Source organism: Musca autumnalis, unplaced genomic scaffold (assembly GCF_047663935.1).
Source record: "Musca autumnalis isolate F117 unplaced genomic scaffold, ASM4766393v1 scaffold_1, whole genome shotgun sequence".
Classification (NCBI taxonomy): domain Eukaryota; kingdom Metazoa; phylum Arthropoda; class Insecta; order Diptera; family Muscidae; genus Musca; species Musca autumnalis.
This window is the reverse complement of record NW_027411644.1, coordinates 329986124-330006900: the sequence shown is the minus strand read 5'-3', so window position 1 is coordinate 330006900 and position 20777 is coordinate 329986124. Positions and strand designations below refer to the sequence as shown.

Genomic DNA, 20777 nt, shown 5'->3' with positions numbered 1-20777 from the left:
TCTCTATGACAACCTTATTGTGGTACTGGGTGCGACTTCATTGGAACTATTAAATAAAGTGTTTCAAGACACAATATTATTATTTATATTTTTGTTGTTAGAGAAATACAAGGAACAACCGAGAGAAAATGATTTTATCTAATATGTAATTGATTTGAAATGAACGGCTCTCTGCCGATAAGATATTAATGAATACCAAAGATAGCTGTTTTTTATCAAAATATTTTGCAATGACTAACAACTGGAAGATTTCATTATTAACGTGAAAACCTCTGAAGCTGGAAGATACCAGATACCAATCGACAATGCCTCCCGCCCAAACAAAAAGAAATACAAGGCAGCATAAATTTATTGTGGTCATAACTGTTGTTTCATTTTGTGCCACTGTATTGACCATATTCTCATTCGCCAGTGAACATTGGGTAAGGACAAGTTAGTCTATCGCAAGTTTTCCAATAGTTATTAGTTACACGTATTGATTAACTTATTTCAGTTGGAAGCAACTGCTGTTTTAACTGAACGTCTGCAGAGTCATGTGAATTATGGTCTATTTAAAGGTTCCATCGAAAGGCAACAACTGGCCTCGACGTTAAAATTTACAGTAACAGGTAAATAGTGATGATAATAACTAAAACTTTCGTAAAAATAACCGAAGTATGTTCGATGTCTTACGCCATATAAACATAACCGACTTAGAAAATGCAGATGAGAACGAGGTACACATTCAAACATTTCAAGAATTTGGGAATTTTTCGCAATTTAACAAACTCGCCGATTAAAAAAGAAAAGGGAAGAACCAAAAAATGGAAAGAAAACTTTGAATTTTTGAAAATAAAATTTGAAAATGGACGTAAGCAGTATCAGATTTAAACACCTCGACATACATAAGGATTCAGACAAATGGAGGCACCCTGTTGCTGTTCTCAGGACGGCATTCTAACAAGTTTCAATGTCTTTCCATCGCGTTGCACTTACTTTCGCGGACCAAACTGGCGCCGCATACCAGGATTCTTTATCTACACCCCAAGTGCTGCCGGCTGGTGACCTGAGGACCTTGTTCCTACATTTCAGCTTGTCGCAGATAGCTGTGGCATGCGCGGATGAAGTGGACATGCTAGAAAATAATGGGGTAGTTTGTGGTCAGAATTCTGCTACCTACCATCGACCATGCCATTGAACTCCCTTCTCACCTGTGCCGTCCATGTGGTGAACAGAGCGGCCGTAGATTTGATGGTGGATATTTGAGTATTCCTCGCTTGGAAAAAGTTGGTAAGATCAGACAAATAGGAGTTCAGCCTTTCACAAATGTAATCAGGGAAGGTACTAGACGCCAAGATCGTACAATCATCCACATATATTACGATCTTAATGCCGTCTGAAGGGGTTGTAATTCAGATAGAGGTAAAACCGTTCCGGAGACATCACCCCACCCTGGGGAACTCCCTGTTTCACTCTAGGGAGCTTGGATTTCTTGTTCCTGAAAAAAAAATGAACTCCCTGTTTCACTCTATGGGGCTTGGATTCCTTGTTCCTGAATTCCACTGGTGTCCACACAAATAATTGATTATCCAATTTTTCAAACATGGCCAGAGGGTTGTCTGCTCAATATCCTCAAACTGCGTGGAGTGCTTAACGGTATCAAAGGCTTTTAATAATTCAAGCGCCACCATCACTGTTCTGTCACGCGGCTATAAGGAATAAGGAATCCATGTTGATGATAGGCATCTGGATAGCTATTTCTGACGCTAGAGAGGACTAGGGCATCAAGGGTCTTTACAATCGGTCTGTACAATTCACTTTTGGTGGCATCCTTGTCTGGCTTCGGTAGCGGTAACCTACCCATTATCCAGACTTCGGGAAGGATGTCGCTAGGGCGTTTGAGAACTTTAGTGAGATACTCTACTCCCGTCACATCCATCTATTGTAAATTGTGATGGTTCATCCTCGGCAGGAAGAAATCTAATGCGACGTTGTACTCTTCTCTTCACTCTGTCACTCCCGAAGCTCATCACTCTCATTTCTAGTGCGGCAGCCTCTGCTGGTAAGTTTGGTCTCACTTCGGGTATTCGACCAGCAGGTATATGGCGAGCGGCTGCAGCAGTGAAGATGTCCCGCATCGTCCTTTCTGCTACCCGAACATCAGAAAGATCTCTGAAGCGGTGTTTAGTGAGCTCTCTGCATCTCGGCCAATTAGCTTTCCCATGATTGACGAAAGTGCGACATTCAGAGGTGATGAAGTCGGACGGTCTGCTGATGGATACAACTATGGGGAGAAGGTCTGATCCAAGAGAAACGACGGGTTGCCAGGTGACGTCATTTGTCAGACCAGGTGACAAAATGGCTATGTCTGGCGAACTGTGGCACTCTCCGCTAATTCTGGTAGGGTGTCCTCACTGGCTATGCAAAACTTATAGCTATCAATCTGATCAGCCAGCATTAGCTTTGGTCGTTTCTGAGGACCGAATACCAAAACTCACGATGAGCATTAAAGTCCCCTCAAGACCAGACGGTTATGACCTTCGAAATGCGGTCTAATATTAGGCCTATAACCTGGAGTGCAGCTATTTTTCGACGGGATGTATACGTTCAGCAACTCTACCTCGGCAGTTCCACACCTGACTGCTACCTCCAAGCATTCCATGTACGGGTCATTAGAGCCAGGCTTTAGTACATTGTAACCATCGCAACGCTAAAGCTGCAGTTTTTGTAGCAAAAATGATGCATTTTCAGGGATTGGAACAACCATTGTTTTTATTAAATGCTGCGTGTGCGATTGTTATTGGTGAGACTGAGTGGGAGTCTCGTAATCTGACGATGACGACTCCCTGGGGGCTGTGTTCACGCAGCATGCAGCAACATAGTCCCACTCCCGTCATATGTATATTGCATATATATACGAAGATTGGATTTTGATGAAGATGCGGATGTGACAAACCGAGCACAAATATATTTGCCCTGCGTTTTCCACCGTCCCGGTACGGACCAAAAGAATCCGGAGCAGGCATTCAGGGATATTCTGTTCACAACACAGAAAAAACGATACAAGTATTCGTATAGTTTTTTTTTCATTAGCTAGCTAGAAAAACATTTAATTGCAATGTTTATAATTTCTATAATAATTATAATAATAATAGATATTCGTAAATGATGAAACCTTCTTTATTTATTTTAGACTTTAATGAAATTGTGTCTTTTCTAGTGGTCTGCGATTTCAAAATCAATCTTTGCATGTACAGTTGCCAGCACGATGTACAACGAAGGGAAATCGAATTGAAGCGTGTCATCAATGGTGAAGACTTGGATCCATGCGAGCAGAGTAAATACAACAGTGCAATGAAAATATTCCAAAGCAATGATCGCCAATACAATGTAAGCAGAGCACTGGTTCCCAACAAATCCTCAACACACGCTCATTGTATACCTTCGTCCATTCACCTATGCAGTATATTGTTTTTAAGTTTGGAGCTCATATTCTCCCTTATGGCCTTTATGTGTTCCTGCATCAACTTGAAATGGCACCCGGTTGAACGAATATTCAATATTTTTGGACTTTATATTTGGAATGCCATTGCAGCTGGTTGTTGTTTTTGGTCGTTGGCTTTGTGGGCCGCAATGTTTGGCAGTCATTTACGTTACAATATCGCCATTACAGACACATTACGTCAGCAGCTGAATTTTACTTCGGAAGGATATGCCAGCTTAGGTGGTGCCTATTATGCGGTGATTGTTGTCATGATCTTGCACATCATTAATCTTGCTTTGCTGTTTGCTCGAAGATATTTTGTGGATGCTCAACCGAATGTCGCAACAAATAATATTAATATTGATGATACTGAACCGAGGTTGGAGTTTTACTAATTGTAAATTGATTGAATCGCTATAAAATTAAAATATAAGGATAAGATAAGGAAAAAAGTAGTATAAGATAAATGTAATTTGTTTTATTCAGCCCAATCATGAATATTTTCGGGAAATTCAATTCGCACAGAATAGGATTTTCTCTATAGAAAAATTCTCCAATCATGAATAAAAAAGGAACCTTGCGAACCCTTTTAGCGCCATATTAGAATTTTTGCCTTTGTATATAAATAAAACAATTTCGTCCTAATAATAATTCATTTAAATTAATAAATAAATCAAAAGTATGTGCAGCATTACAATTCGTATGTATTTACACATAGCCCAGAAAGTCTGCGTTCACCTTACTACTTTTCAAAAATGATGCTAAAACATTATATAAATGGGTAAATGAGAACAGTTTTTCTTTCATAAATAAATTTATGGAGAATATTTTTGTCTTTGACGTCTTCTATCTAGAATAAAGTTTTGTGGGACAAAACTTAATAAACTTAAATAATATACAACATTAACCCTAAAACGTGATTTTACTTTTGGCAGATTCCTGGCGTTTAGGTACGATTTAGAGTTTTGGTGTATTCGGGGACCTATAGTAAAATTTTGATCTGATACTATCACAATTTAAAGTAGTTTTTAAACATGTTTGAAAAAAGGGACCAAACAGGCCCGTTTAGTGACTCACATGGGGGTTCATTTTTTCATAAAAAAGATACCCCGCATTGTTGTCAGTAATATTGCCAAGACACTTTATATCTAAAATGCAAAGATTCCAAGGAATCTGATGTCGAATATTTCAAAACCAGTGGAAATGGGCGAAACTTGTCACGACTATTTACATGGGCGTAGCCAGCTATGGGCAGGGAAAAATTATACTGTTATACAAAAGTTGAAAAAAATTGCAGATGTTCTGATGTACTATTTTTATTTTATAACGGGAAATGCGTGACTAATATCCTTCAAATAAGCTATATTTTATATAGCTTATGGTTATATAGTTATGGTATATAGTTATGGTGATTGAAGTGTAAAAAACGCATAAAAACGTGAAAATGCTTTTCCTCGAGCTCTAGGCTACTTAGAAGATACCAAACTGTATAATGTATTTCTTATTTTATAATATTTACCCCCCCGTTTACACATGCAAGTAACTTTCAGGCAGTTGTGTATACATATTATAGTCGAAACTTCAATTTTTTCGAACTGGCACTTGCATGTGTAAACGTTCAGAAAAAAATTTAAGTTACGTTCAAAGCACTTACATTGATTACTGACAAGGACATTTTGTCGGCAGTGAGGTTGTTAGTTGGTGTGGCAGTGAATATGTGTGAGTGTATTGGTGTTTTTCGAACTGTCACTTGCTTGTGTAAACGGGGGTTAATTTATTATTTGCAAGTAAACTTTCGAAAATTGGAAAAACCAATGAATTCGGTTGAAAAATAGATGAGATATGAAATTTTTATACCCACCACCATAGTATAGAGGGTATATAAAGTAGGTTTTTCCGTTTGTGACGCGTTGAAACACTTTTTTGCAACCCTATGAAATATACATATTTTTGATCGGAATAAAATTCTAAGACAATCTAGTCATGTCAGTCAGTCTGTCGAAATTTAAATCGGTCCAAATTAGTATATCGATCAAACTTTGTTTAACTTCGAAGAGGGCGATATCGGTCCACCTTTTAATTATTTGTGATGTCAAAATGTGTTAAGAGCAGTACACATTGTCAGTTTTGAATGTCGATATTTCGCAGTTATCGATAACTATCCAACCGTCCAGCAACCACGAAACATTTTGTGGTTGCATGATGAATGACAAAAATGAACGGCCACACTAGCAAGCACCAACAAAGCTGTCATTCAAAAATGGCAATGTGTACTCAGCTTTAAATGATTTATTTTTGCATGATACAATGATACAAGGTAACCTCACGCTCACAACTCACAGAGTTGTATTCACTTTGCCGTCCCTTCCCAGTTGTTCTGGTAACTAGGGAATAACTAGCAATTTTGCTGGCTACTGGTAAACACCCCTAGTTACCACCCAATCTACTCGCAATGTTATAGACTGGGGAATTTAACATGGGGATGTCATAGGAAGGGGTCTATTGTCCCCTCACTGCATTACCAGTAACCACCCAATTCGATAGTCGTGTGAAAGGCAATTGTCTCCTCAGTGCATTACGGGTAACCAGTCAATTCGGTAATCAGAAATGATAGCCAAAAACACTAGTAACTTGAAGTCAGATAAATGGGTTAATGCATATATGCATTAGCCACGCTTTATTTTAATAAATGGAGTGCAAATATTTTACAAAGGACAATATAATCTTGTATACATACAGATCTTGATCCTTGATTCTGGAACTAGTGTATGACTACTTGATACAGCGACTGATGTTTATTTGATCCTTGGAATGTTTTTCTCCTGGGTCCTTCAGATCATTCAAAAGTTCCTGAAATAAATTGTATAAAAGTTTAATGAAATATCGCGATAATGAATTGTGACAAGATATGTATCAATACTTACCACATATATATTATAAATATTCTTCTTAAATTATTCATCCTTCTTATGATTTAGCTGGTAACACGTTCTTTTTTGCATCTTAAATTTTTTCACAACAAACGCATCATAAATGCTCTGTTCCAGAACCTGCAAGAAGCTACTATTTTTACTACGATAACATTTTTTCCTTTATGTTATCCGAAAAAATGGTAAGAAATAGTCGATTCTTGCAGTACTGGAACAGACCAAATGTTTTTTAATTATGAATAAACAAACAAAATGACAGAATATTTTTTCTATTTTGTTAAAAAAAAAAAACCAAATCATGTTGAAAAGAGATTACAAGAGAGAAACATTGTCTATTACACTATCCATCGGTAGTCTATAAAATAGTCAATATATTACACGCCGCATTACCTGTAACTAGTGAATTGACATGATAAGCAAGGAAGCCAATTTTCAGTGACAAAAGTAGGCTATAGGCTATTTTGTGTGCCATTTTTGGGTGTAAAGTAACTAGGATCAATAAGTAACTAGTTACATGCCTATGTCAAAGTAGACAATTGCTATTTATTAACAACTGGGTATTTTTCAGGCAGATGGAAGTCAATTTAACCCTATACGTCTATTTGGCTGGAGAATAACTGTCGGACGGATAAGCCGATGCGGTCCAAATGATGATCCTCGAAATATTTTTTCCAAGCATTGAACAATTTCGCATTTGCTCCGTGACATAATGCATGAATTTGGTTGCAGATGTATAATTTTACAGGTGTTGAAGCACATGGTCTTTAGCTACACATAAAAAATAAATGTGTATACCCTCAGCCTATAAGCTTAGGTCAAAATTGTGCCTCATCGAAATAATGGTTCAGACGATTTGGAGTTTAATTATCCATGGCCGTCCGTCTAGGTGATGCGCACGATAACTCTCGAACGGATCAACTGACTTAGTCCAAAAATAGCATTTCTTTCGGACCTAGATCGTGTATGGAATATATCGTTTCAATCCTTCGAGTACCTCGACACAAAATTTTTCCTTAAATGCAGTTTATTTGATATTGCACATCGTAATATTTCTTTCAAACATTTGCATGCTCTTGCTTCCGGGGAAAACAACACTTCCCACTTTCTTTTCGAAAGATATCGCGCCCTGTACTTTCAGTTGGTAAACGTATAAATTAGTGCTTTTGGACCACTATGTCAGAAAGAATGAACATGGACGATAAACTTAATATCGCTCCACAAGGAATAGCGTCGGTATAAATATCCTTCCGCACCTAAATTGTACTTAAACAAAAATTTTGAACTTTTGTGGTGGAGGTAAAATAAGGAGAAGCCCGATATGGACCATTTTAGAAGTTTGAATCAATTTGTACAATATATTATCCATAGTTCGGATCAAATTGTTTGCTTTTTTCGTTTAAGATATATATCGTGTTACCGGAAAGTGTGGACCAATATTGTCCATCTTCGAACTTATACTAACTATAGACTCCAAATTGTCTGAAACGAATTTCGTCCAAACATACCTGGGGTTTAAAACCATAATTTCTATGGGCACATTTTGCCCGTAAAGACTGAGGGTATAAAAATGCGGAATACTATGGCTAACTTCCAAAACATCAGTAGCTTTGTAAATCTCTTAGGCATCCTATTCCATAATGTCGCTGTTGTGCATTTCAAACGCAGAGAAGATTTTGCAACGGTGTGCACTTTAAAATTCTTCTAAAATGCACGAGCAGTAACTGAAACAACGCAGTTTTAAGACTACACATCTCAAATAAATAGCACAACCTTGAAGTGGACGGTAGAGCATTCCCAGCGAAGTCAACCCCAATCACAACGCTCCACATTACAAGGAGAAACCTCTTAATCTCCGCAGGAAAAACACAAACAATTTATATATATCTTATAATTGCAGTTTAATTTTCTATACATTAGAAAAGTACAAAAATTAATAAAAAGTACGTTTTAAGTATTAATGAGTACCCATATTTTAATTACTATATTCCATCGGAACACAATTGTTCATTGGCTTCACTATCTAAAGAGGATTTGTAACTAAACATTTCCTTTGGGGACGGACATTAGCTCTTAGGAGAAATCTCATTTTTTTAATAGTGACTTGACTCTCTGAGGTTTTTGTACTATATTGAGATTGATTTGCTTGGTGTTATATGTATCCGGATTGACTGTCTCCACTAATTTCTTCTTCTACATGTTCCAGGCGTTGACAACATATTTGGTGATTAGCGAAAAATTTCGAATGTTTATGGAGGAGGTACCTGAAGAATTGGACCGATATGGCTCATCTTCGAACTTAAACTAAGCTTGGATAAAATATTACGAAGGCCTAACTTTGGACCGAATTGGTTGATCCGTTCGAGAGTTATTGTGTGTGCAGTCAGCCAGATGGAAAGGAGATAGCAAAACGACTCCAAATTGTCTGAAACAGATTACGTCCAAACATAATTGTGGTGTTCAGCGCCAAAACGGCCTAACCCACATGTCCACAAAAATCAAGCAGAATATAAAGGTCTAACCTGGACCTTTTGAAATAACTATTAAAACAATTCCAAATTGCATTGATTACATCTTCTAAAATAATACAACATGCATTTTTTAGAATTTGATTCAAAAGGTATCAGTTAAATCTTTACAGTCTGTTGGATTTTTTTGGACATGTGGGTTAGGCCGTTTTGGGGTCTAAAATAATTATGTCGATAAGACAAATTTTGATCGTATGAAAGTGTATATAAGCTCGTTATTCTGAAGGCTGAGGGCATAAAAATGCCATTTTTGACAACCTTGAACTTAGAAAGCCAAATTTCAGTCAATTTAATAACTTATAAATCAAGAACCGCTGTACTAATTTTGACAAGTCTCACCAATTCGGAATCGTCTCATGGCAGAAAAGGATAAAACCTAAAAGAATCGCGAAAATCCGCGAAATTTTTGCAAACAAAATTTTGAAGAAATTTCATAATTTTGCACATATTTATCCAGGTTATATCTATAAAAATTGCATGCGCACTACCAATTGACAGATTTTTTTTTTTTTGTAATTTTTGAAAGTTCTATAGACATTTACATACATATTTATTTCCAATCAATTTGATTAACCCCCAGTTTATGTATTTCGAAACGAAAATGTGTGCGCATGAAAGACACCCAAACTTTAGTTTTTGAAATATTTGCTCTGTTCCAGAACCTGCATGAAGCTACTATTTTTTACTACGATAGCATTTTTTCCTTTAAGCCTTTACCTAATTAACTGCGTGTTGCGCGTGCGTTCAAAAATACAAAAACAAAATACATGTATTTCAAATTGAAAACAAAAACAAATACATGTATTTTGTTTTTGTTTTTTTGAACGCACACGCAACACGCAGTTAATTAGGTAAAGGCTTTATGTTATCGGAAAAAATAGTAAAAATTAGTAGATTCTTGCAGTTCCGGAACATACCAATTATTTCATTTGCTTTTGCTTCAAAACAAAAAACAAATTTGAAATACACACTCAAATTTGGTAGTTTTTCTTCCGCATTCGTTTTCTTATCGACATACATAAACAGGTCCTTAAATTTTTTCAAACGATTCTGAATGGGAATAAACCGCAAAAATTAAAAATATCCGAAGGATAAATGATGTTAGTGATTCCGGAGGAGTACTCATTACTGGTGGATATTAAAAAGCAAATAGATTTCGGCGTTCATTGGGATTGTATTGGAATATTATTAATCCGTAAGTAATGAACATAATTTGGTGATGATGATAATGTTGGCGCTGCACACAGAGCAGGAAGCCTAAGAATTCAATGCAATAAACTGCAGCAGTTGTCAAAAATATCAAAAAATGCGGGCCAATAAAATGGAGAAATTGGAAATAGATTCTTGGTTAGGATTATGTGAAAATTCGAATAAACTTAGTAAGTACCAAGGATGATGCTTTTTGTATAAGGTTGCGATTTCTAAACTCTTATATCGACACCTCCAAATGATAGTATGCTAAGTCTAAAAAGTGAGTTTTGCAGGAGAAGCTCTCAAAGTTTGGAAATTTTTTTGAACTTCAGTACTATGCTAAGTCAATATTTGTTTATAACTTCTGTTCGGATTGACCGATCATTACCGATCATTATCAAACACTCAAACATATATATGTGCATACATACCATCAGGACATCAAGCTTTTGACGTTGAACTTTCTTTTCAATTCCTTAATATGACTAAATATTTTACTAGACTGGTTTTAACTCAAAGGGAAAAATCGATGTAGGATTTTTTTAAATCCAACAAAAAAAATTGAAAATCGGGTCAGATTTTAATTTTGGAAACTTTTAGGCCCCAGTGGCACGTGTTAACATATTCTGATTGAGCTCAAACTTTGGCAATGTATAAAATGTATAAAAACAATGCGACGGTCCAGGAACGCGGACCCGGGTCTGCTAGTATATTTATAGATGAAATCTTAAAAATAACTGAAATCGGACGGTACAGTTATATGGGGGCTATACCTATGTCCATAATTTTTGGTGCAGATTTGATCACCCTAATTGCCAAATAATAATTCCGTCTTTCCAAAACTTCAGTGTCCTATCTCAATTCTTGTGGATGATCAATTTTACCATAGTAAAATGAAATTTGGTATTCGAAATTGGCGCTAATACTATATGTGTAGAAGTAAAAAAATTGATTTATATGCTGTTTTATTGATATATTTGATCATTTTTGAACGAAAAAAAAAAAACAAGTAAAAAAGTATCAGTCGGCTTTGCCGACAGAGATATACCCTCAGCATGTGTATATTGAAACAATTTTTCCCAAAATACGTATGTATTTAGGGGGTTTTAAAAAATTTGGGCGTTTGAACCGACAAAAATTTTGATTAGGATTAAAGATCAAAAGTTTTGCGAGGAGATACTAAAAGGAATTGATCGACATTGACTGTTATGGAAGTGGATATCCAGCCACAACATATGGTGTCATAGGGGGTTTTTACACTCTTCGGGCTGTTTGCTCAAGAAGTATGGACTTGCCCCTAAAAAAAACCTTTAATATCGTAATTGAGGCAGCGAATGCAAGTTGCTTCAACAAAAATCAAAGTTAGTCGATATTAGGTCTTAAAGTGAACTTATCCGAAATTTTGTGTGGGAGGTACCGGATAGAGTGGACACGCATAGTCCATATTTGAACCTGATCTATATCTGGCAGATATATTAGGATGTGTAAAGTATAGACCAATTCGGCCCCTCCCTGCAAGAGTTACCGTACGAACAATTTTTCCGAACATTTGTGGGGGAGGTACCTAAAGGAGTGGACCGATATGGCTTATCTTCAAACTTAAACTAAGTTTGAACAAAATATTACTAAGGCCATTTTTTGGACCGAATCGGCAGATCTGTTCGAGAGTTATGTCGCGCTCCAACCACCTCACAAGGTGTCATAGGGTTTTTTTGCAGTTTTCATGCTATTTTCTCAGGAAGTATGGACTTGCCCCTGATGAAACTTGTACCGTCGTATGGAGGGCAGTGAATACAAGTTTCTAAAACAAAAATCATAGCGATTCGAGAGATGGCCCTAAACTGAACTTTTCCGAAATTTTGTGTGGGAGGTACCCGAAGGAGTGGACCTATTGAGACTATATTGGAACCTCATATTACTCTGGTAGAAAGTTTACGCTAGACAAAGTATGGATCAAATCGGTAACTCCCTTCAAGAGTTATCGTGCGCACAAACTTTCCGAACATTTTCGAACTTTTGTGGGGGAGGTACAGGAAGGAGTGGACCGATGTAGCTTATCTTCGAACTTAAACTAAGTTTGGGCAAAATATTACTAAAGCCAAAATTTGAACCGAATCGTTTCATCCGTTCGAGAGTTATCGTGCGCTCCAGCCAGCAGGACAGACAGACAGACAGACAGACGGACGGACATGTGTGACAGTCTAGTTGAGCGGACATGGTACTTATGTTTTGGCTGCGGCTTAGCTCGCCGGAATGGGTAGGTTCTTTTTCCGCTAAACTGTCCATATAAATTTGTGTACCATGATAGATGTTTTTGTTCATAGCGGGAATTTAAATTGGATCTCAATTTGAATTTATAATAGCAAACAAAGAGGAAACGGATGTAAATCAAATATAATAACCTTTTTTTTAAATCAACTTAAAATGAATAGCGTTTAGATTTCCAACCAATTTGAGGTTCTGGATGTTAACCTCGATGGCTTCTTGCCCACCCCATATGACATATTACAGTCATCCGTGGTATATTCCTGCCATCTAATATTTGGAAAATACCCCTAATACGGCGTTTATATTATAGTTTTTTGCAGGGTTAACCTTCTTTATGAGGATTTGTTTGAAGTATATACAATGGAAATGACATTTGAAACCCAGACCCACTGGGTTAACCTTGTTATATATAAACGGCCTATAATGAAACTTACCACAAACCTAACAAATATTCAACCCATTTTGAATTCAAAAATCAAAACATTTCTAATATTTTAATTTACAATCAAATTATATTCATTAAATTGGAACTTTTCGTTCATTTTATAACGTTTAGACAAAAATTTTATACTTATTTTTATATTACTAAAAAAATAGATGTATTTTTGTTTAATATTATTTTAGCGCTAATGTGATAATAGATAATAATTCCTTTTACAACAATTTCAACAACAAAATATTAAAAAAAAATGATTAATTTTAATAAATATTTGTTTATAAACATGCAATATTTAATAATTTGTATTTTTTTTTTTGTATATTTTGGTTTGAAATTGTTATATGTACATATGTATAAATGTATAAAATTATATATATCTAATTTTTGTTTATTAAAAATTATAGAGAAATTTTTATATATATAACTTAATATATTTATGTTTGTTCCTTTTTTTCTATTAAAGTGCTTCATATATATATATATATGTTTCCCAATTTATAATGAATGTACTTTTCTATGTAGTCTACAGGTTGATAATGATATCCATGTGCACTTCATTATTAGGTTAGGTTAATTTTAGGTTATATCATTTTAGGTAATTTAATATGAATTTTATCTATTTTTTTTAACATTTATATTATTTTCTCTTTTTTTTGGATTTTAATATGCAAAGTTACGTTTTCATAATATAATTCTTTTATTTATGCCTAAAATTATGCTTTCTTTTTTAATTATCCAGTTTTACTTAATTAGGTGACAAATCATTGTGAATCAGCCACATGTGAAAATATGAAGGTTATGTTATCACAGAAGGTGGGGCTCTTTTCTTAAGCTACATTTTTTTGTAAAGACCAAAATGATCTGTAGATGGTACTTTCTCTTTGTCACAATTGTTCTTGTAATTACTTTACATTATAAAAGATGACACTTTTCACTTATTCATATTGGTTGGTGTACTCACTCTTTAATATTGTTCAGACCTGTGGTATTTTATGGTAACTTGGTTTAAGGTCCTATTATATAGATGACTTCTTTCCTTTACCACAAGTCCAGGCTCGGAATCTGTGGTATCCTACGGCTTTTATGCGTATAATTGGTATTTGGCGACTACCGCGGTTTGTAAAAATCGCCAAATCCTCAATAGGATGGCCTTTCTATGGTCTATTTATGACCTTACCACGAGATTCTGGTAAAAAGAAAAATAATGTTGATTCACTTGTTACAAGAATGAATCGACTGTACTTTCAAGTTGGAAAAGTTCTTACCCGAGTGAACAATATAAATGTATTTCGTTGTAGAATGTGTCAATTTGCGAATGTGTCAATTTGGCTTAACAAGCTAATTCTATAAAAAAATTTAATTTTAGAATATTTTAGACACAACATTTCACTTGTAATGATAACTTGTTTTAAGAAAAAAATCACCTTTAAATTATCTTAAGGTTATGGGTGATCTTGTTAAATCTTATCTTACGTGTTGAATTACTTTTTCAAAAATGGCAGAGTAATTCAATGTGACATCGTGAAGATGAAGTATCACATGTTTGTAATGAAATGGTGTGAACTAACATTATTTGCAAGCGTGGGTGGTGTTAATGACGATGATGTTGAGCGACTCGGCAGATGGCATGCATGTATAAATTGAATCAAAAGCTCTGTTCCTTTACGTGCAAGAATCTTCAAGTTTTACCAAAGTGCAAAGTGCAAATTTTGCATATTGTTAGCAATTGGGCTTTAATCATTGACGTAGATGATTAAAATGTTGGTCTTTTTTTCTGTTGCGTCAAACATAAAGATGATTAAATAACATTCAGTGCCATCTATTTAAAAGACCACATACTATTTATCCATAGTTGTGTAAATACGCCCAGAAAAAAATTAAAAGTGTCAAAAACAAGCGCGTGATCCCTAATTATTTTTTTATTTTTGTTTACATTTTCATTTAATAGTAGCATAAACGAAAAAGGTGTAACAAAAAATTATGAATTCGTCTTGTGGCAGGGAATTTTCTAACAACGGCCTGGACTGGTCGTCACACATGGCTAGATCGACTCCAAATTGTCTGAAACACATTTCGTCCAAACATACTTGGTGTCTAAAACCATTATTTCGATGAGGCACATTTTTATCGTATCAAAGTGTATATACCCTCCTTAGCCTAAAGGCTGAGGGTATAATGATTAGGTAGTGGTATTGAGTCTTCTTTGGGCCTACAAAACTTTTCCCCGGAAATGTTTTAGCACTGGTCCACGTTTTTTATTGCACACAATAGAACGATTCCACCCGATTTTCCGAGGTTTTCAGGGATTTAGCTGCTTTATCCTATAGAAATGGTTGTCATTTAATACATATTTAGTCTTCTTTGGGACTGCTAAACTTCCCTTCAGAAATTTGGTCCATGTTTTATATAGGTTATAGCGATTTTGGGAGTTTTTAGGATTTTAGCCGTACTCTCCCACAAAAATGGAGAATATGGAGATATAATAACTTTTACCCCTAATTTGTCAGTACATTTCCACGTTGTGATATAGCCACTGACATTTATGATTAGTACCAGTGTTCGAAATTTCGATTGTGAAACGGTTCCATATATTGGCAAAAATATAGGTTTCAAAAATGTACCCCTACCATCTAGGAGGAGGGGGAGTTTTCAAGGGATGGACTTTTTTATTTTCTGACAGATGAGGCTTAAAATATATATCAAGACTTGCTTAAAATTTGTTTACTGTTCAAAAAATCGAACAACAAGTACGAAATGGGTTAAACAGGTAAACAGAGACATACATATATTAACATTATCTAGGTATGCTATATGTACATATCTGTTTTTATGTTATGTTGTTTTTATTTTCATTTTCTATATAAATTGGGTGCAATTAAACATTAATGGTTCATGGTGATCAAAATACTTCTCCGCCAATAGTTGTGGACATAGGTCCACGTTTTGATATAGCCCCTAAACAACAATACCGCCCAATTTCAAGCATTGCACAAAACTTTAGATGACCAGATAAGGTTAGATGGTAAGTAATTGGTTTACGAAGTGGTCAAACCAATTCGCCTAAAATTGTGGGAAAGAAAATTATCTATTCCATATTAGTTCAGAATACTTCATGGTGGCCGTTTTTACTTGTTTTACATTAGGTAAATACCTAAATAAAGGATTTAAAATTTTGTATGTAAAAACTATACACATCACAAAAAAGCATTTTTCAGGGTTCCTATATTTTAGATGTTATGACTTCTTATATTTATCTCCAAAATACTCCATAAATTGCACATAGGATTCAAATCCGTGGATCGTGCAGGTTTTTGAATCTTTTTTGGACAATTATATGGTATCCATTCTCGAAAAATGTGTGATATGTGCTTGGGGTCATATTTGATAAAATTGGAATGTTGTCCCAACATCCTTGTGGCCACCACGATCATTATTCTTGTGGCCACCACGATCATCATCCTTGTGGCCACAACGATCATTATCCTTGTGGCCACCACGATCATCATCATCATTGACAACAACCACCTTGCCATCAAATTTCCAACATGCTAATATTGAATATATTGAAGAACCGTTGGCGCTGTCTCCTTTGTGCAAGAAAACTCCACTACAACCTATGGAAGGACGCAAATGTTATTAACCCAATGATTACACATGCAAGTAACTTGCAGACAGTTGTGTATACATAATATAGTCGAAACTTCAATTTTTTCGAACTCACACTTGCATGTGTAAACGTTCGGAAAAAATTGAAGTCACTTTCAAAGCACTTACATTTATTACTGACAAGGAAATTTTGTCGGCAGTGAGGTTGTTAGTTGGTGTGGCAGTGAATTTGTGTGAGTGTATTGGTATTTTTCGAACTGTCACTTGCATGTGTAAACGGGGGGTAATGTGTGTTGCGCTCTACATAACCTGTACATACATTACAAGGTAGGAGAAGACGATTGTGAAATTCCACTTGATATGACCGAAGATGATCCACAGTTTTTATGTATGTGTTTTAATTACATTTTAGACAAAAAAAACTTCATTTTTCAAACATTACCTTCAATAAGACATTTTTTGGGGAAACCACAAAACTAATACTTTGGTGATACCAAAGTTTGTCTCTTTTCCCCAATATTCCACTTTTACACGGTTGATAAAAATAGTACAAAATTATAAACATTGTGGATTTTTATTGTTTTTGGTAAATTCAAACAGAACTGGACGTATGAACTTGCCGACAGAAATATAGAACCATTGTATATGTATGGAACATGAAATAAAGACCAAAATTGTTGAACTTTTGCGGAAGTGGTACCTGAAGGAATGAACTGGCACAGTCCATTTTGGAAGTTGATCTAATGTTGGCAGTCATTCCTTTCCAAAGTTATCTCACTAACCAGCGATTTTAGTTGGTCACTGTAGGATTATTTAGATCTAGGGAACATTGACTTGCCCGCGACAAAAATTATATCATTGCAATAAGAATCACATAGAATTCAAAATAATCCTCGAAAAGCCCTTAAGCGCAGAGTTGTCCCCATATCTTCCAATATCACATTCATACTTTTCAGTACCTTTGAGCAACGTCTGTTGCTTTGTATTCGTGCATGAAACTAGGGGTTCTTAGATCGTGTTCCCCACTACTGCAATTTCTTTCATAAAAGTATTCTAGTATGGAACTCAATCTAAGAACCCCTAGTTTCATGCTCGAATACAAAGCAACTGACTTTTCGGAAGTCAGCCCATCTGTAGTTACATCATCAATAGTACCTTTGAAGTTTGTCGGGGGACCGATTGAATGAAAACACGCCATTTAACAAATTCATTTATTCGTATTTTATTCTTATATATTAAAAATTACATATTAAAAAAATAAACTTAACAGTTTAAGATGACTTAAATACCGTTTAGAAAACTCGCATACATTAAGTAAAAAAAGTCTTTTAATTCAATGTAGATTTTTGAAATGGTATTTCTTAGATAAAGTTTAAGGGCGATAATACATACAAAGGTTAAATATAAATGCATAAATAAAGGCTTGAGAAAATATTTCTGAATAAATACCACAAAGCTTAAAATTAAAAAAATAGATATGAATTTTCAATGTAAAACCATAGTGAGATTCGTATATGTAACTAGCTATGTATATAGAGATAAGTAATTGTGTATATTACGGCAATAAAGGCAAACAAAAGTCTTTTTGTTGAATTGTTTTCTTGTGAGGAATGTTACAGAGTTGAACCCCATGTAGATGTGTGGGTAAGTAAGTAAAGAATAATGTTCAAAAGTGTATATGGACTTGGATGATTAACAATAAATCTCATTGTTGCTTAATTTTTTTTTTTCATTATTCGAGTAAGCGTTGTTGTTGTTATTTATAGAGTGATGTGCGTGTCATGGTTCTAGTACAACATTATAGCACATTGATTCTTCTCTTCACTTGGCGGCTCCAAACGTTGGCGATCTCTTCGATCGCAGTGTCGGGCGTATAATAGTATAATGATGTTTATTATAACGACTAGAGTTGATAGTACAACCATATAAAAACTATAGCCCAGCGAGGCTAAGCCTTTGCTATACCAGTGATTTTTATGATCTGCTACCGTCAGAACATTATGCTGTAGATATTGCATGAATTGCACAAGCCAGCAGATAAAGGCAACGACTTGCGTAACAGCTGAGGATATATTTGATGCAATCAGAACAACCAGATTAAGGGGCCCTTTGGCGGCAGATGCCGATTTGAAAACTGCAGCTATGGCTGAAATAGCGCAACCTAATAGCCCAAGCCCGGCTCCTAAGGCTGTGAAAAGCCAAAGCCAAAAGTTCATAGAATCCGGTTCGGTTTGTATGAAAGTGTAGACTGCAAGAAATTCGGTAAAATATTAAAATTGAAAATTAATAAAAAGCAACAATAGTTCTTCATACCTTCAACTGGTGTAATGCGCTCTCCAAATCCAGAATTTAAAACTTTACTGCCATAAAATAATCCAAAATTAACTTCACCAGCTGATTCCTAAAAAAAAAATAGTTGGAAAATTATTTTAGATTTCATATGAAGAATATTTAGATTTTATATGAAGAAATATAAAAAAGAAATTTTGTACGTGTTTTTTCATCTGATAATTAATTTCAAATCCGTCAGATAGTAAAAGAACACATATAATAATGGCCCTTAAAGTTGGGGTTACTTCATGATTTTCCGTTGGATTCTAATTCCTTCACAAGACATCTTCTTTTCTTATTTTTCTTATTTTTCCTCAACGTGTGCCATACCCTCTTCCATTTTCTCCTTTTTATGATGAATTTGTCAAACAGAGTTCGCATCCTATACAGGCTGACGGTATGGCTGACTTCCGTATCGTCAGATGCCTTATAGTTTTTAAACTTCGTCAAAATATTTTAGTTGCACACTCATACATTGTTCCTCGAAAATGCAACTAAATGCATCAGAAATTAAAATGATATACAAAAGTTTGCTTTTTACCTGCATTAAAATGCGCAATTATGCCATTTTCAAATACATAGATTCGCATTTGTTAAGTATTACGGCGTTATCAAACACAATAATTCAGACATTTGCAGCCATTTGCAAAGAATCAGCATGTATCACTGTCGGCTGATAATCCGACTGATAATTTTTTACTTGTAGTACTTCCATATCTCGGAAAGTGTGGATATCTCCAATTTTTGGTAAAAATGTCAAAGAGGTCATAACAAAGACAAATACATATCGCTTTAAAACTACGGAAACGGAACATAAACTCAGAAGCATCTTAAAACATTTAAAAAGAAATGTTGCTGAACCCATATTTTAATTTGTATGCAAAATGTTCGAAAAAGTTGTTGTTGTTGTTCTTCGATTTGTCTTAATCGGGTTCAGGAAGGAAGCAACCTCAATCGGATGAGTCCATAGCGACCTGACACATTTTTTTTCCGAATAATCGAGGTCCACCCGTATTCGATGGCGTACAAGAAAAATGACCAACCATTGTGTTTCCATAATGTGTGCTTTTTATATAAGGCATGGGAATATGTCGACAAATTTATTGCTATAATTTTACTTAAAACAAGTTTCAATTTCCACAGCATTTGTTTGTGTGTAATAATAAAACAGAAAAGTACAAAAACACTATTAACTAAATATCTTCAAATCATACACTTACCGACGAATTTCCCCGCTTTGGCGTTGCCCGTACCCAACTATCAGTCGTTAAACTACCCAGAATTAAACCGATCGCAATACAACTTCCAAAGAAAGTTGAAAATATTAAATAACGAGTTCTTAGACTCATTTTGGGTGTCGCAAGCAAGATAATAGCTGTGTTGTGAGGTTGACAGCCCTCTGCCAACAATAATAACAATAAAGGTCTTTGTTATTTTACGGATGAAATGCGATGAATAGAAGGAGAGCAAAAGACTCAGACAACATGCACGATATTTGATGATAATTTCGATAATTTCCTTAACTTAATTTGTGTCTTCACAACAAAAATTTCAGGCTTCTAATATGTCCGAATTAATTAATACGTGATGATTCAATTATAATGTTTCAAATCAATTCAATGTTTTTTGTTGATATGTTCCAGAAGCCGTATAAAGAAATTTACAATTCACATCTCTACTTTCTTTCTTTCATTTGTTTTGATGCACATTTTGGATTTTCGTGTTTATATGTTATTTGTTTATAAAAGCGATCTTTTGTTTTGTTGTTTACAAATAAAAACTATTGATCAGTGTTTTTATGTAACAATTCAGCGAATTTTCAAGTTTAAAGCAGCACAATACAAGAATTTATTTAAATATATTTTGTTGTTGTGGAGATGATCAATTTCTTTTGTTTCTATTGTTTAATTTTGTTGATCGAGACTGTCTTTTGAGTTCTTGCTGTTTCTTTGTCATTCTTTCTATCTCCCTCTTTTCCATCGACTTTTAAAAATCGAATCGACTTTTGGAATAGCGCCATATGT

General features: G+C 35.0%; 2 protein-coding genes and 1 long non-coding RNA gene across 3 annotated transcripts; 1 reads left to right on the top strand and 2 right to left on the bottom strand.

Annotated features, from left to right (window-relative positions):
- The first annotated feature begins 259 nt into the window (after window positions 1–259).
- On the top strand, window positions 260–3858 carry LOC141393694 (uncharacterized). Its single transcript, XM_073967054.1, has 3 exons — window positions 260–422; window positions 494–608; window positions 3200–3858. Exons 1-3 carry the CDS (start codon window positions 306–308, stop codon window positions 3856–3858), a joined length of 891 nt encoding a protein of 296 aa, XP_073823155.1. The 5' UTR covers window positions 260–305.
- A 10108-nt stretch (window positions 3859–13966) lies between these two features.
- Window positions 13967–14354, bottom strand: LOC141391534 (uncharacterized). The gene is made up of 3 exons (XR_012409674.1): window positions 14241–14354; window positions 14082–14160; window positions 13967–14002 (listed from the first exon to the last, which is right to left on the bottom strand). It is a non-coding gene; the product is annotated as an uncharacterized lncRNA (long non-coding RNA).
- Window positions 14355–17619: 3265 nt separating this feature from the next.
- On the bottom strand, window positions 17620–20724 carry LOC141390448 (uncharacterized). The gene is made up of 3 exons (XM_073963399.1): window positions 19974–20724; window positions 18736–18823; window positions 17620–18670 (listed from the first exon to the last, which is right to left on the bottom strand). Exons 1-3 carry the CDS (start codon window positions 20100–20102, stop codon window positions 18210–18212), a joined length of 678 nt encoding a protein of 225 aa, XP_073819500.1. The 5' UTR covers window positions 20103–20724; the 3' UTR covers window positions 17620–18209.
- Between the last annotated feature and the right edge of the window lie 53 nt (window positions 20725–20777).